The sequence below is a fragment of the Oncorhynchus gorbuscha genome, linkage group LG02 (genome assembly GCF_021184085.1).
Source record: "Oncorhynchus gorbuscha isolate QuinsamMale2020 ecotype Even-year linkage group LG02, OgorEven_v1.0, whole genome shotgun sequence".
NCBI lineage: Eukaryota > Metazoa > Chordata > Actinopteri > Salmoniformes > Salmonidae > Oncorhynchus > Oncorhynchus gorbuscha.
The window spans coordinates 57,464,210-57,481,742 of record NC_060174.1 but is presented as its reverse complement, the minus strand read 5'-3'; the positions used below and the strand labels follow the sequence as shown (position 1 = coordinate 57,481,742).

Here is a 17,533-nt window from a genome sequence, read left to right as displayed (position 1 = left end):
ACAAATTCTGACCAACTTCAAACATTGATTATGCAAGAATGGGCTGCTATCAGTCAGGATGTGGCCGAGAAGTTAATTGACAGCATACCAGGGTGGATTGCAGAGGTCTTGAAAAAGAAGGGTCAACACTGCAAATATTGACTCTTTGCATCAACTTCATGTAATTGTCAATAAAAGCCTTTGACACTTATGAAATGTTTGTAATTATATTTCAGTACTCCATAGCAACATCTGACAAACATATCTAAAGACACTGAAGCAGCAAACTTTGTGGAAATTAATATTTGTGTCATTCTCAAAACTTTTGGCCACAACTGTAGACCATTTAAAACCCCTTTATTCATAAGCTACTTTTGGCTAATGGCAAGGATAAAAATATGCACCTATGTGATGCTGCTAAACCAGCCTTGATTATGGGTAGGCTTGGTTTTTAATCAAATTAAACAAAATGTTGGGAAACTAAAAATATATATTTTTTATGTTTCTAAATACGAGATTCACTGGCACAAAAAGGTTCATCTCTCCTTCCATAGGCACTGTGCGTCATGGCTGGATAGGCTGCGCTTCAGCTCTCAAAATCCATGCCATTTTTGTGGGTCTTAAAACTTACAATTAGCACTGCATGAAATTTACACTGTTGTGCTTGGACACACCTCAAAGAACACACCTCAAATATGTCATGTTTTGTCATATATTGTCTTGTCATTATGCTTTCCCTTCTGTTCGTTTCCCCCTGCTGGTCTTATTAGGTTCGTTCCCTTTTTCTATCCCTCTCTCTCCCCCTCCCTCTCTCTCCTCTCTCTATCGTTCCGTTCCTGCTCCCAGCTGTTCCTCATTCTCCTAACTCACTCATTTAGTCTTTTTACACCTGTTCCCTATTTTGTCTTCTGATTAGAGTCCCTATTTCTCCCCTCGTTTTCCACTTCTGTCCTTGTCGGATCCTTGTATATTGTTCACCGTGCTGTGTCTTTGTCTCGCCCTGTCGTGTCGTGTTTCCCTCAGATGCTGCGTGTGAGCAGGTGTCTGAGTCTGCTACGGTCGGTGCCTTCCCGAGGCAACCTACAGCTTATGGTCGAGTCTCCAGTCTGTCCTCGTCACTACGAGTGGAATTAGTTTTTTATGCTTTGTTTACCGCTCCGATTTGTCTAGGAGTATTGCATATTTCCTTTACTGGAATAAAGACTCTGTTTTCGCCAAGTCGCTTTTGGGTCCTCATTCACCTGCATAACAGAAGGATCCGACCAAGAATGGACCCAGCGACTATGGATTCTCTCTACTCTACTCTCGAGTTCCAGGGAGCGATGCTCGGCAGACACGAGCAGGAATTGTCTGCTGCTCGGCATGCCGTTGAGACCCTGGCCGCTCAGGTCTCCGACCTCTCAGGACAGTATCAGAGTCTTCGTCTCGTGCCACCAGCTACTTCCGGGTCTTCCGAGCCTCCGGAACCTAGGGTTAATAACCCACCATGTTATTCTGGGCAGCCCACTGAGTGCCGCTCCTTTCTCACCCAGTGTGATATAGTGTTCTCTCTCCAACCCAACACATACTCAAGAGAGAGCTCGGATTGCCTACGTCATATCACTCCTTACTGGTCGGGCTCGGCAGTGGGGCACAGCTATCTGGGAGGCAAGCGCTGAGTGTACTAACGATTATCTGAACTTTAAAGAGGAGATGATTAGGGTTTTTGATCGTTCAGTTTTTGGGAAAGAAGCTTCCTGGTCCCTGTCTTCCCTATGTCAAGGTAATCGATCCATAACGGATTACTCTATAGAGTTTCGCACTCTTGCTGCCTCCAGTAACTGGAACGAGCAGGCGTTGCTCGCTCATTTTCTGGAGGGACTCCACGCTAAGGTTAAGGATGAGATTCTCTCTCGGGAGGTTCCATCCAGCGTGGATTCTTTGATTGAACTCGCTATTCGCATTGAACGACGGGTAGATCTTCGTCACCGAGCTCATAGAAGAGAGCTCGCGTTAACTGTGTCTCCCCTCTCTCCGACACTACCATCTTTCCCCACTGACTCTGGTGTTGAGCCCATGCAGCTGGGGGGTATTCGCATTTCGACTAAGGAGAGGGAACGGAGAATCACCAACCGCCTCTGTCTCTATTGCGGTTCCGCTGGTCATTTTGTCATTTCATGTCCAGTTAAAGGCCAGAGCTCATCAGTAAGCGGGGGCGACTGATAAGCGCTACTAGACGGTCCTCTCCGTCAAGTACCTGTACTACCTTACTGGTCCATCTACGCTGGACCGGATCGGCAGCTTCCTGCAGTGCATTAATAGACTCTGGGGCGGAGGGCTGTTTTATGGACGAAGCCTGGGCTCGGGAACATGACATTCCTCTCAGACAGTTAGGGAGCCCACGGTCATGTTTGCCTTGGATGGTAGTCCTCTCCCCAGTATATTATGTGAAACACTACCTTTAACCCTCACTGTATCTGGTAACCATAGTGAGACCATTTCTTTTTTGATTTTTTGTTCACCTTTTACACCTGTTGTTTTGGGTCATTCCTGGCTAGTGTGTCACAATCCTTCTTTTGATTGGTCTAGTAATTCTATCCTTTCCTGGAACGTTTCTTGTCATGTGAAGTGTTTAATGTCTGATATTCCTCCTGTTTCTTCTGCTCCCTCTTCACAGGAGGAACCTGGTGATTTGACAGGAGTGCCGGAGGAATATCATGGTCTGCGCACGGTCTTCAGTCGGTCCAGAACCAACTCCCTTCCTCCTCACCGGTCGTATGATTGTTGTTCTGATCTCCTCAAGAAGCGTTTTGCATCCGCTCCTATCCTTGTTGCACCTGACGTCACTAAACAGTTTATTGTCGAGGTTGACGCGTCGGGGGTGGGCGTGGGAGCCATTCTGTCCCAGCGCTCCGATACTGACGATGGGGTCCATCCTTGCGCGTATTTTTCTCATCGCCTGTCACCGTCGGAACGTAACTATGATGTGGCTAACCGCGAACTGCTCGCCATCCGTTTAGCCCTAGGCAAATGGCGACAGTGGTTGGAGGGGGCGACCGTTCCTTTTGTCGTTTGGACTGACCAAAGGAACCTTGAGTACATCCGTTCTGCCAAACGACTGAATGCGCGTCATGCTCGTTGGGCGTTGTTTTTCGCTCGTTTCGAGTTCGTTATTTCTTATTGCCCGGGTACGAAGAACACCAAGCCTCATGCTTTATCCCGTCTCTTTAGTTCTTCTGTGGCTTCTACCGATCCCGAGGTGATCCTTCCTGTTGGGCGTGTTGTCGGGTTGACTGTCTGGGGAATTGAGAGACAGGTTAAGCAAGCACTCACTCACACTCCGTTGCCGCACGCTTGTCCTAGTAACCTTCTTTTCGTTCCTGTTTCTACTCGTCTGGCTGTTCTTCAGTGGGCGCACTCTGCCAAGTTAGCTGGCCACCCCGGCGTTCGGGGTACGCTTGCTTCTATTCGCCAGCGGTTTTGGTGGCCTACTCTGGAGCGTGACACGCGCCGTTTCGTGGCTGCTTGTTCAGACTGCGCGCAGAATAAGTCTGGTAATTTTTTTTCTGCTTCTGCTCCTGGTCTTGCTGGGTCTCAGTCTGTTCCCTGCCACCGCATCTCTCCTGGTCTTGTTCCTGCCCTTGCTGTGTCTCAGTCTGTCCCTAGTTGTTACTCTCCTGGCCTGTTTGGTCCTGTTTGCTCTAAAGCTTTCAGTTCTCTACCCGTGTCTCATTTTTTTTTAGAGTAGTACCCTAGTTTCCCTTTTTATCGTTTTCCGTTACGGTCCTGAGGAGAGGAGTTGGGTTCTTTCTCGGGACAAGCTGGACCGTTTGTGATCTATGATTTCCTCCGTTGCCGCCAGTGTTCCTCCTCGAGTGCGCCAGGAGGCGCTCGGTGAGTGGGGGGGTACTGTCATGTTTTGTCATATATTGTCTTGTCATTATGCTTTCCCTTCTGTTCGTTTCCCCCTGCTGGTCTTATTAGGTTCGTTCCCTTTTTCTATCCCTCTCTCTCCCCCTCCCTCTCTCTCCTCTCTCTATCGTTCCGTTCCTGCTCCCAGCTGTTCCTCATTCTCCTAACTCACTCATTTAGTCTTTTTACACCTGTTCCCTATTTTGTCTTCTGATTAGAGTCCCTATTTCTCCCCTCGTTTTCCACTTCTGTCCTTGTCGGATCCTTGTATATTGTTCACCGTGCTGTGTCTTTGTCTCGCCCTGTCGTGTCGTGTTTCCCTCAGATGCTGCGTGTGAGCAGGTGTCTGAGTCTGCTACGGTCGGTGCCTTCCCGAGGCAACCTACAGCTTATGGTCGAGTCTCCAGTCTGTCCTCGTCACTACGAGTGGAATTAGTTTTTTATGCTTTGTTTACCGCTCCGATTTGTCTAGGAGTATTGCATATTTCCTTTACTGGAATAAAGACTCTGTTTTCGCCAAGTCGCTTTTGGGTCCTCATTCACCTGCATAACAAAATATTGCCACCCCTCCCACCTCAGTGCAAGTCAGCTTATGTTAGACAGATAAATTGCCGAACCTGGCATTGTGCTGGAAAATGCCAGTGCGCCAATTTTTAAATGCGAAATTGCAAACGAACGTGCGTTTGACACAGCCAAAAATACAGCCCCTAGTCTTCTAATTCTAGCGTTCTAGTTCTAGTGTTCAATTTTTAGTATTCCATTCCTAGTGTTCAAGTTCCACTGTTCAAGTTCCAGTGTTCTCGTTCCTAGTGTTCTCGTTCCTAGTGTTCTAGTTCCAGTGTTCTAGTTCCAGTGTTCTAGTTCCAGTGATCTAGTTCCAGTGTTCTAGTTCCATTGTTCTAGTTCCATTGTTCTAGTTCTAGTGATCTAGTTATAGTGATCTAGTTCTAGTGTTCTAGTTCCAGTGTTCTAGTTCCAGTGTTCTAATTCTAGTGTTCTAATTCTAGTGATCTAGTTCTAGTGATCTATTTCTAGTGTTCTAGTTCTAGTGTTCTATTTCCTAGTGTTCTAGTTCTAGTGGACTAGGGTGTGTGAAGAGCACTGACCCTCCGTAGCTGCTCCTGTAACTGTTCCCTCAGAGATTCAGGACAGTTATGAACCTGGCTCTTCAGCTCACTGTACCCCTCATGAAGTCTCTCCAGCAGCTGCCGCTCAGTAGACACATTAGCCCTCCCCTAGAACACAAACCACATACACACACCATACACACACACCATACACACACACGCACACACCGTACACACACAAGTGCACACATCGTCCCAGGGAGAAACAAAACACACTGCTCAAAACCACGCCATGCAGCCAAGCAGCTTTAAAGAGAGGTCAAAGGCAGTAGGTGAGTGACGGGGTAGGAGGATTAGGGTGCCGGGGGTTAAGGTTGCAAGGCTTCAAGCATCTTTTTGAGTCAAAAGGAAAAAAATAAGCTGAAAAGTGTATAGCTATCAGTACTCAACACACTTGGCCATATAAATTAAGGTTGATCATTGATACAGAGCTTTGATGTACAACTACTAGTACAAATTCTATGCACACTTGCATGTGTGCACGTGTAGGTAGCTGTGTGATCTGTTACTAGATGGTCCTACCTTGTCTTTCTCCCTCTGGGTGGCCCTGTCCAGCTGGCTGAGTTTAGACTGGAGCTGAGAGATGATCTCTGTCTCTGCCTCGACCTGCTCCTGCTCAGCCTGCCTCTCCCCCTGCAGCAGAGCCCTCTCCATCTCCGCCTAGGAGGGACAGACAGGCAAACAAGACAACAGTGCTTAGTTTACAGTAACTCGGCCTAGACTCACAAAAAGCAAGTAGAAGCACAGCTGCAAGAAACCTGGAGAGGAACCAGACTCTAAAGTCCATCCTTAGCTAGCTGTATCAGGTAGAAGTTACTGTTTATCCTATAATAATATAATTTGGGGGATGCTTCTATTTTTCCTGTTACACACAAGTGACTTGCCTAATTAAATAAAGTTAAATATATATATATATATAAATATATATATAAAGTTTGTAATAAAAAAGTGGGGTCCCGGCCAGGGTCGTCATTATATAGCACCCCTGGAGCAATTAAGGTTAAGCGCCTAGGGCACAGCGAAATTATTATTTTTAAATGTTTGTTAGCTCTGGAATTCGAACCAGCCAACTTTTGGTTACCGACTCACAACGCTCTAACCTCAAGGCTACCTCCCGCAAAGTTAAGATTTCATTTTGATTAAGTTGGTGGCAGCTCAGTTGCCACTAGTTTAAGTTTTACAAATCACTTTATTTTAACAGTGCACTTACAACTGGAGAGTATTGCAGTGCTTATGGGAAATGGACAAGGGTTGCTGTTTGTTAACCTACCTCCTGTCTGGACTCCTGTAGCTGCTGCTCCAGCTCTGTGACTCTGTGTTTCAGCTTATCCACCCTGGACAGAACCCTGGTCCTCTCCTCCTCCAGGTACTGCTGCTCCTGACGCCCAGACACACCTGATCCTGATCCTAACCCTGACACACCCAGACCTAACCCTGACCCTGAGTCTTCCTGCTGGATAAAGCACACATGCACCAATGTGAGTACTTACATAATAAAAGAGAACATTCAGTGAACACTGAGCCGCCAACATGGGCCCACGCTGCTCTTGAGGACTGTGTACTCCTGATCGCCGTGGCCGACGTGAATAAGACATTTAAGTGTGTTAATAACCCCTCGCAAGACTGCATCCCAAGCCGCACCCTTAGAGCATATGCCAACCAGCTGGCTGTATTGTTTACGGACATGTTCAATCTCTCCCTACCCTTCTGTTGTCCCCACTTACTTCAAAATGTCCACCATTGTTCCTGTACCCAAGTTAACTGAGCTAAATGACTACCGCCTCATAGCAGTCACTTATGTCATCATAAAGTGCTTTGATAGGCTAGTTAAGGATAATATCACCTCCACCTTACCCGACACCCTAAACCCACTACAATTTCCATACCGCCCAATAGTTAAACAGATTACGTAATCGCCATTGCACTGCACACTGCAATATCCCACCTGGAAGAAGGATTACCAATATAAGAATGCTGTTCATCAACTACAACTCACCCTTCAACACCATAGTGCCCTCCAAGCTCATCACCAAGCCTTGGGCCCTGGGTCTGAAACCCTTCCTGTGCAATTGGGTCTTAGACTTTCTGATGGGCCAACCCCAGGTGGTGAAGTTAGGCAACAACACCCCTGCCACACTGATCCTCAACACGGGGGTCCCACACGGGTGTGTGCTCAGCCCCCTTCTGTACTCCCTGTTCACCCATGACTGTGTGGCCATGCATGTCTTCAACTCAATCATCAAGTTTGCTGATGACACAACAGCCTTATTACCAACAACGACAAGATAGCCTACAGGAAGGAGGTGAGAGTCCTGGCAGCGTGGTACCATGAATATGACCTCTCCCTCAACGTCAACAAAATGAAGGTGCTGATCGTGGACTACAGGACACAGTAGAGAGCACGTTGGTGTGAAGGGATCCACAACGACAGGGCCGTAGTGGAGAGGGTCAAAAGCTTCAAGTCCATCGGCGTGCACATCACTGAGGACCTGAAATGGTCCCTTCAAACCGACAGTGTGGTGAAGAAGGCGCAACAATGCCTCTTCAACTTCAGGAGGCTGAAGAAATTCTACTTGGCCCCTAAGACCCTCACAAACGTCTATAGATGCACCGTCGGGAGCATCCTGTCAGTCTGTATTACCACATGGTACGGCAATTGCACAGTCTGAGAATGAGTGTGTGCGTGTGTTTGTCTGCTTGAGCATGCATGTGTGCTTGTGTGTGTGAGTGCCTGAGTCGCGTGTGTGTGTTTGTTTGTGCGTGTGTTTTTTCTCACCTCCTGGTGAGTGCTCTCTGTGCTGCTGGACTCCTCTCTCTGGTTCTCCTCGTCACTCTCTCTCTGCCTCTGAGTCACTCCTCCTCGCTGAGTCGCCCCACCACCTGTCTCTGTACAGGGTCTCTCTCTAGCGCCCCCCTCCCCTGGTCCAGGGAAGTGCCCTGTTGTACTCCCTGTCTCACCACCCAGACACTGGGGAGAGTTGGTGTACTCCGCACACAGGCTAAGGATGGTCTCCAACCTCTGTCGCTCCTACACACACATCCACACGCACATGCGCGCACACACACACACAGAGCAAAGTGGTAAGAAGGCCTACAAACCACACAATGACACAGCTCAGATTGCCTCTAAAATTGTCCTTGTGTGACATTGTCCCGTCCAGGCAGCTGTCTCAGAGCCATCGGCTGTTCCTATTGGCTGACTGTAACCAGACACCAGAAGTGACGGAACAGGCATGAGCATAACTGTTCCTTTACAGGGGTCCTCTAGCCATCATGCCAGAATCATACTGTATAGGCTAGGTCTGTATTTTGATATAGAACAGGGAAAGTGTTCAACTTTCTCTCTGGCCCCACCCAGGCTAGAGCTTTCTTCTTCTAAATCACATATATTTTAGCCTTCCATAGAGCACTATTCTTAGGAAACAGATATGTTGAGAGCACCTAAGCTAAACCTAACTAACATTAACTCCCATATACACCAACCAAATAAAGGTATAAACCAATGCACCTACTTCCAGTACAAATATACAGATACGCACATACTCAATATAGACACATTAAGTAACACAAACCAAACAAAAACACAGCTATCACACACACACCCACACCCCCACACCCCCACACACACACACGATGCTGCCATCATTCCCTTAGTACCCCCGGCTGCTACCCATTTTGTGACCCCATCAGTCTCTTCAGCCTACCTTTCACCTCTGACCTCACCATCTGCTGCAGTCATTTACCCTCACATGTATCTCCACTCTGCCCCACTACACTGTGTACCACACACAGTACATATAGTCTGTATAGTTAAACACGCACGTGCGTGCGTGCGTGCGTGTGTGTGTGTAAACAACACTGTGACTGAAACAAAAGAACAAATGTCTCATGCCACCCACCCACTAATGACCCATGTAACATGTTTGTGAAACCACCAGGGAGGAAATGCACAAGAGAGTGACGAGAGAAAAGCCTGTGAATGCCCAACTATAATATACTTTCTAAGTATCTACAAAAATTCAGACATTCCTTATGGCTTAGCGTGGAACACTCAGCCTTTTTGTCAGGATATTACATATTTTGATTGCATTTACATAGGGTCCTAAAGTCAAATTCCTTAAGAGTGGATTCAGAGGTTAACAACAGCAACAAGACTCCCAACTGTTGTACAGTGGAACAGTGAGAAAGGTAACTGCCAGTTTGTTCTTTGTGTCATTCATTCCAGTCTTGGAAGAAGGATCTGTTAATCCCAAAGTGAATATGATAAAAAATGTAAAAAGAGATGTCGGCAGTCAGTCTACCAAAGAACCACAGCATGACACAAAGAGAGCAGGCTGAACTGACATCACTATATCTAGTAACAGGTACAATTAATAACCTTCCTCGCACCAGTTAATCCTACTCTAAAAATTCCTCCATGTTTGTAGGTTCAAGGATATGGTACTTGGTTGCCCCCTGATGGTGAGTAGCCTAAACTACAAACAGTTCCAAAGGCAACAACAGTCAAACAGCCAGGGTAGGCCGGGGTAAACCAGGAACAGATACAGATACAGTACAAAGGTATGGGCCTCTGATAATGGCCTAAATCTACAACAGAAACCAATCTCTATCTATGGCTCTGCTGGAAACTGGATATCTTTGAGTTAGTTAAGACTGTTGAGTGAGCGGACTTGTCTTTCAGACTGGCTCTATTTTCAGTCAGCGCTGTGACTGTACAGTCAAATTGCTGTGGTCTGAGGGTCTTTTTCCATTTTAGCAATTCAATTTCTATGGGCTGCTCTGCCCCTACTCTTTCTGGGAATTAGATCACAGATACACCATGACCCACATTACCTCACTGACAGCACAGGAGAGAGGACAACATAAAAGCTCTCTCTCTCTCGCTCTCTCGCTCTGATCCTTTTAGCTTTGTTATCTTATCCTTCTCCCCGCATTTCTCTTTATCTCTCTTACTCATAAAATAACATTATGAGGATAAGTGTAATCTTGTGTAAAGAATTTGGATATCTGATCAACTCGCGATTACATACACATGCATGCACACACAGACACACACACAGACACAGAAACACAGATAGACAGACCATCAGCACCGTAGCAGATGGGTATTGGCTAGCATGCTAGCAGAAACCTGTAAACTTCCAGTCATTGCGCTAACACTAGTTAGCAATTGCGCTAGTACTAGTTAGCAACTCCCTTCACACAGCACGTAGAGACATACAAATGGTATTCCCGAGTTTCTGACTCATTGCCAAAATCCGGAAGTATTCCTTTAAGATCTCCTGTTGCCTATTTTTTGAATCATGCTCCGGATCGCATAGAGCAAAATACTTGAAATAGCTTATCTATCTATTTAGTTCCAATTAAATGAGAGATGGGACGAATAGTATCCTTGTTGTATCAAATCAAACTTTATTTGTCACATGCGCCGAATACAACAGGTGTAGTGACCTTAGAGTGAAATGCTTACTTACAAGCCATTAACCAACACTGCAAACAACACTGTTTTCAGAAAATATAGAAAATATAGTAAAAACAAATATAGAAAATATAGTAAAATATAGTAAAAAAATATAGTAAAAATATTTACTAAATAAAGTGAAAAAATTTAAAAAATGTTTTTAAAGAACAATAGAATAACAATAAAGAAGCTAAACTATTTATTTTCAGCAAACTTGTGTAAATATTTGTATGAACATAACTAGATTCAAAAACTGAGACATAAACTGAACAAATTCCACAGACATGTGACTAACAGAAATGGAATAATGTGTCCAATGGGGGAGTCAAAATCAAAAGTAACAGTCAGTATCTGGTGTGGCCACCGGCTGCATTATGTACTGCAGTGCATCTCCTCCTCATGGACTGCACCAGATTTGCCACTTCTTGCTGTGAGATGTTACCCCACTTTCCCAGAACAACACCTGCAAGTTCCAGGACATTTCTGGGGAGAATGGCCCTATCCCTCAACCTCCGATCTAACAGGTCCCAGATGTGCTCAATGGGATTGAGATCCGGGCTCTTCGCTGGCAATGGCAGAACATTGACATTCCTGTCTTGCAGGAAATCACGCACAGAACGAGCAGTATGGCTGGTGGCATTGTCATGCTGGAGGGCCATGTTAGGATGAGCCTGCAGGAAGGGTACCACATGAGGAAGGAGGATGTCTTCCCTGTAACACACAGCATTGAGATTGCTTGCTATAACAACAAGCTCAGTCCGATGATGCTGTGAAACACCGCCGCAGACCATGACGGACCCTCCACCTCCAAATCGATCCTGCTCCAGAGTACAGGCGTCGTTATAACACTCATTCCTTTGACGATAAATGCAAATCCGACCATCACCCCTGGTGAGACAAAACCGCGATTCATCAGTGAAGAGCACTTTTTGCCAGTCCTGTGTGGTCCAGCGACAGTAGGTTTGTGCCCATAGGCAACATTGTTGCCGGTGATGTCTGGTGAGGACCTGCCTTACAACAGGCCTACAAGCCCTCAGTCCAGCCTCTCTCAGCCTATTGCGGACAGTCTGAGCACTGATGGAGGGATTGTGCGTTCCTGATGTACCTCGGTCAGTTGTTGTTGCCATCCTGTACCTGTCCTGCAGGTGTGATATTCGGAAGTACCGATCCTGTGCAGGTATTGTTACACGTGGTCTGCCACTGCGAGGACGATCAGGTGTCCCTCCAGTCTCCCTGTAGCGCTGTCTTAGGCGTCTCATAGTACGGACATTACAATTTATTGCCCTGGCCATATCTGCTGTCCTCATGCCTCCTTGCAGCATGCCTAAAGCACATTCACACAGATGAGCAGGGACCCTGGGCATCTTTCTTTTGGTATTTTTCAGAGTCAGTAGAAAGGCCTCTTTAGTGTCCTAAGTTTTCACAACTATGACCTTAATTGCCTACCGTCTGTAAGCTGTCCGTGTCTTATCGACCGTTCCACAGGTGCATGTTCATTAATTGTTTATGGTTCATTGAACAAGCATGGGAAACAGTGTTTAAACCCTTTACAATGAAGATCTGTGAAGTGATTTGGATTTTAAGGATTATCTTTGAAAGACAGGGCCGTTTCCTTTTCTGCTGAGTTTATATACATAGGGTACCGTTACCGAGTCAATGTGCGAGGGTACAGGTTAGTTGAGGTAATTTGTACATGTAGGTAGGGGTAAAGTGACTATGCATTGATAATTAAGAGCTTGTAAATCTGAAAAAGCTGGCATTAACATTTCAGCCACAATATATTCAAATCAATAGCTGTTCGATTTTATATTTAATGTTTAATATAATTTATTTCTATTTTTTTCCGCTCCTGGGAATGAATAAACAAGGGGGAAAAATGACGCAATTATGCCATTAAATCAAATGATTATTTTTTCATTCTTTCTCTCGGTGTAAAAAGAAGTGGGGGTGTCAGTGCAAATAGTCTGGGTGGCCATTTGATTAATTGTTCAGCAGTCTTACGGCTTGTGGTTAGAAGCTGTTAAGGAGCTAATACTTATTTTCCACCATAATTTGCAAATAAATTCATTAAAAAATCCTACAATGTGATTTTCTGGATTTTTTTTCTCATTTTGCCTGTCATAGTTGAAGTGTACCTATGATGAAAATTATAGGCCTCTCTCATCTTTTTAAGTGGGAGAACTTGCACAATTGGTGGCTGACTAAATACTTTTTTGCCCCACTGTATTATTTTATTTGAAACCATCACAGTCAGAAAAGGTGAGGAATTTATTCTGTAAATGTTAATGGAAACTTCCAGCGCTGACAGAGATGGCCAGACTCAGGACACGGGCACATCGCGCACCACTACCTAGCATTCTTCTTGCCAATGTCCAGTCTCTTGACAAAAAGGTTGATGAAATCCGAGCAAGAGTAGCATTCCAGAGGGACATCAGAGACTGTAATGTCCTCTGCTTCACCGAAACATGGCTCACTGGGAAGACGCTATCCGGGGCGGTGCAGCCAACGGGTTTCTCCACGCATCGCGCGGACAGAAACAAACATCATTCTGGTAAGAAGAGTGGCGGGAGCATATGCCTCATGACTAACGAGACATGGTGTGATGAAAGAAACATACAGGAACTCAAATCCTTCTGTTCACCTGATTTAGAATTCCTCACAATCAAATGTAGACCGCATTATCTACCAAGAGAATTCTCTTCGATTATAATCACAGCCGTATATATCCCCCCCGAAGCAGACACATCGATGGCTCTGAACGAACTTTATTTAACTCTTTGCAAACTGGAAACCATTTATCCGGAGGCTGCATTCATTGTAGCTGGGGATTTTAACAAAGCTAATCTGAAAACAAGACTCCCTAAATTTTATCAGCATATCGATTGCGCAACCAGGGGTGGTAAAACCTTGGATCATTGTTACTCTAACTTTCGCGACGCATATAAGGCCCTGCCCCGCCCCCCTTTCGGAAAAGCTTACCACGACTCCATTTTGTTGATCCCTGTCTACAGACAGAAACTTAAAAAACAGGCTCCCACGCTGAGGTCTGTCCAACGCTGGTCCGACCAAGCTGACTCCACACTCCAAGACTGCTTCCATCACGTGGACTGGGACATGTTTCGTATTGCGTCAGATAAAAATATTGACGAATACGCTGATTCGGTGTGCGAGTTCATTAGAACGTGCGTTGAAGATGTCGTTCCCATAGCAACGATAAAAACATTCCCTAACCAGAAACCGTGGATTGATGGCAGCATTCGCGTGAAACTGAAAGCGCAAACCACTGCTTTTAATCAGGGCAAGGTGTCTGGTAACATGACCGAATATAAACAATGCAGCTATTCCCTCCGCAAGGCTATTAAACAAGCTAAGCGTCAGTACAGAGACAAAGTAGAATCTCAATTCAACGGCTTAGACACAAGAGGCATGTGGCAGGGTCTACAGTCAATCACGGACTACAAGAAGAAACCCAGCCCAGTCACGGACCAGGATGTCTTGCTCCCAGGCAGACTAAATAACTTTTTTGCCCGCTTTGAGGGCAATACAGTGCCACTGACACGGCCTGCAACGAAAACATGCGGTCTCTCCTTCACTGCAGCCGAGGTGAGTAAGACATTTAAACGTGTTAACCCTCGCAAGGCTGCAGGCCCAGACGTCATCCCCAGCCGCGCCCTCAGAGCATGCGCAGACCAGCTGGCCGGTGTGTTTACGGACATATTCAATCAATCCCTATACCAGTCTGCTGTTCCCACATGCTTCAAGAGGGCCACCATTGTTCCTGTTCCCAAGAAAGCTAAGGTAACTGAGCTAAACAACTACCGCCCCGTAGCACTCACTTCCGTCATCATGAAGTGCTTTGAGAGACTAGTCAAGGACCATATCACCTCCACCCTACCTGACACGCTAGACCCACTCCAATTTGCTTACCGCCCAAATAGGTCCACAGACGACGCAATCTCAACCACACTGCACACTGCCCGAACCCACCTGGACAAGAGGAATACCTATGTGAGAATGCTGTTCATCGACTACAGCTCGGCATTCAACACCATAGTACCCTCCAAGCTCGTCATCAAGCTCGAGACCCTGGGTCTTGACCCCGCCCTGTGCAACTGGGTACTGGACTTCCTGACGGGCCGCCCCCAGGCGGTGAGGGTAGGCAACAACATCTCCTCCCCGCTGATCCTCAACACGGGGGCCCCACAAGGGTGCATTCTGAGCCCTCTCCTGTACTCCCTGTTCACCCACGACTGCGTGGCCACGCACGCCTCCAACTCAATCATCAAGTTTGCGGACGACACAACAGTGGTAGGCTTGATTACCAACAACGACAAGACTGCCTACAGGGAGGAAGTGAGGGCCCTCGGAGTGTGGTGTCAGGAAAATAACCTCACACTCAACGTCAACAAAACTAAGGAGATGATTGTGGACTTCAGGAAACAGCAGAGGGAACACCCCCCTATCCACATCGATGGAACAGTAGTGGAGAGGGTAGCAAGTTTTAAGTTCCTCGGCATACACATCACAGACACATCACAGGCAAACTGAATTGGTCCACTCACACTGACAGCGTCGTGAAGAAGGGCGCAGCAGCGCCTCTTCAGCCTCCTGAGGTTGAAAATTCGGCTTGTCACCAAAAGCACTCACAAACTTCTACAGATGCACAATCGAGAGCATCCTGGCGGGCTGTATCACCGCCTGGTACAGCAACTGCTCCGCCCTCAACCGTAAGGCTCTCCAGAGGGTAGTGAGGTCTGCACAACGCATCACCGGGGGCAAACTACCTGCCCTCCAGGACACCTACACCACCCGATGTTACAGGAAGGCCATAAAGATCATCAAGGACATCAACCACCCGAGCCACTGCCTGTTCACCCCGCTATCATCCAGAAGGCGAGGTCAGTACAGGTGCATCAAAGCTGGGACCGAGAGACTGAAAAACAGCTTCTATCTCAAGGCCATCAGACTGTTAAACAGCCACCACTAACATTGAGTGGCTGCTGCCAACACACTGTCATTGTCACTGACCCAACTCCAGCCACTTTAATAATGGGAATTGATGGGAAATGATTTAAATATATCACTAGCCACTTTAAACAATGCTACCTTATATAATGTTACTTACCCTACATTATTCATCTCATATGCATACGTATATACTGTACTCTATATCATCGACTGCATCCTTATGTAATACATGTATCACTAGCCACTTTAACTATGCCACTTTGTTTACTTTGTCTACATACTCATATCATATGTATATACTGTACTCAATACCATACTGTATGCTGCCCTGTACCATCATTCATTCATATATCCTTATGTACATATTCTTTATCCCCTTACACTGTGTATAAGACAGTAGTTTTGGAAATGTTAGTTAGATTACTTGTTGGTTATCACTGCATTGTCGGAACTAGAAGCACAAGCATTTCGCTACACTCGCATTAACATCTGCTAACCATGTGTATGTGACAAATAAAATTGGATTTGATTTGATTTGAAATTAAATACATTCATATGAAATATATTCCTATTTGTAATTCTTTTAGATTGCAAAGATAAAATACAAATATTTTAGCTCATTTCGCGAACGGCAAATGTTTGCATCTTGTTACTATATTTTCCTTTTTTATGCATAAGGGTGTCATCATATAACCTATTTTCACAAAATACATGCTTGTAATGCAAAACTTCAACCATTAGATATTGTGTGTACGAATTGTCTAAAGTTTGTGGTAAGATAAGCACTTTCTCATGTCAAGTTCCGTTTTTTATAAATGGCAACTTTTGCGTGAAAATTGACACACGCAAGTTTTGGGGTATATTTTGTACGTATGCAAAGTTCATAAATGAGGCCCCTGACACATTCCCTCCCAACTCACAGCTCTGACCACACTGACCTTTCTTCCATACATGCGAACACTCTGCCCCCTCTCTGGCTCTCTCCCATGCTTATTGCAAAATGCTGTCAATAACTGTCCTGTTTGTTCCCAGAGACTTCTTGGCTCCAGAAATAGCGTCCCCCCCCCCCCCCTGTGGTCTCATCAGCTGCTATCTGCCAGGAGCATGAACCCAGATCCCTGAGCTGTGTGTGTGTGTGTGTGTGTGTGTGTGTGTGTGTGTGTGTGTGTGTGTGTGTGTGTGTGTGTGTGTGTGTGTGTGTGTGTGTGTGTGTGTGTGTGTGTGTGTGTGTGTGTGTGTGTGTGTGTGTGTGTGTGTGTGTGTGTGTGTGTGTGTGTGTGTGTGTGTGTGTGTGTGTGTGTGTGTGTGCGCGTGCGCGTGCGCGTGCGTGCACCCTATTCCCTAATAGCACCCTATTCCCTAAAAAGTGAGCTACCTTTGACCAGGGCCCTTAGAGCTCTGGTCCAAAGTAGTGCACTATATACAGTGGGCTCCAAAATTACTGGCAATGCACAAACAATACTTTGGACCCTTTCTCTATTCAGATCCTTTCAAGATCCTTCCCATTTTTGGGGTTTGCACTTATTAACTTCCCTCTTCAACTCAGCCCACAGGTTTTCGATTGGATTGAGGTCCGGCGACTGAGATGGCCATGGCAGAACATTAATTTTGTTGACAAAGAACCATTTCTGTGTGGATCTTGAGGTATGTTCGGGGTCATTGTCTTGTTGGAAAGTCCACCTACGGCCAAGTCACAGTCTTCTGGCAGAGGCAACCTGATTGTCAGCCAAAATTGACTGGTACTTGGTGGTATTCATTCTGTCATCAATCTTAATCAGTGCCCCTGGAGATCTGAAATTAAAACAGCCCCAAAACATATTTGACCCACCACCATATTTCACCGTGGGTATGAGGTGCCTCTCCTGGAATGCATCTCTGTTTCGATGCCAAACATGCCGATGCTGTATCTGACCAAAACGTTCAATTGTGGTCTCATCTGACCAGATCATCTTCTTCCAGTCATAATTTAAATGACGTTTAGGAAACTCCAAGCGCTTCCAAAGAGCCTATCTGATGGTTCTTTTTGAAACCTGATGACCCCAAGATGCCACCAAGGCCTGCAATTCTTTCACAGTGATTCTTGGGGATTTTGTTGCTTCTCTCACCA

General features: G+C 45.9%; 1 protein-coding gene across 14 annotated transcripts in view; it reads right to left on the bottom strand.

The window, feature by feature from the left end:
- The window catches only part of phldb1a (pleckstrin homology-like domain, family B, member 1a), a 99,844-nt gene that overhangs the window by 28,106 nt on the left and 54,205 nt on the right, over positions 1 to 17,533 (bottom strand). For 11 of the 14 annotated variants that reach the window (XM_046314224.1, XM_046314242.1, XM_046314275.1 and 8 more), the window contains 4 exons: positions 7,774 to 8,025; positions 6,268 to 6,450; positions 5,520 to 5,657; positions 4,977 to 5,105 (listed from right to left, as the gene is read on the bottom strand). In XM_046314224.1, coding sequence (XP_046170180.1) covers positions 4,977 to 5,105; positions 5,520 to 5,657; positions 6,268 to 6,450; positions 7,774 to 8,025 — 702 coding nt within the window. The remainder of the gene's footprint in view (positions 1 to 4,976; positions 5,106 to 5,519; positions 5,658 to 6,267; positions 6,451 to 7,773; positions 8,026 to 17,533) is intronic. The other 3 variants (XM_046314250.1, XM_046314337.1, XM_046314231.1) reach the window with 2 other exon arrangements.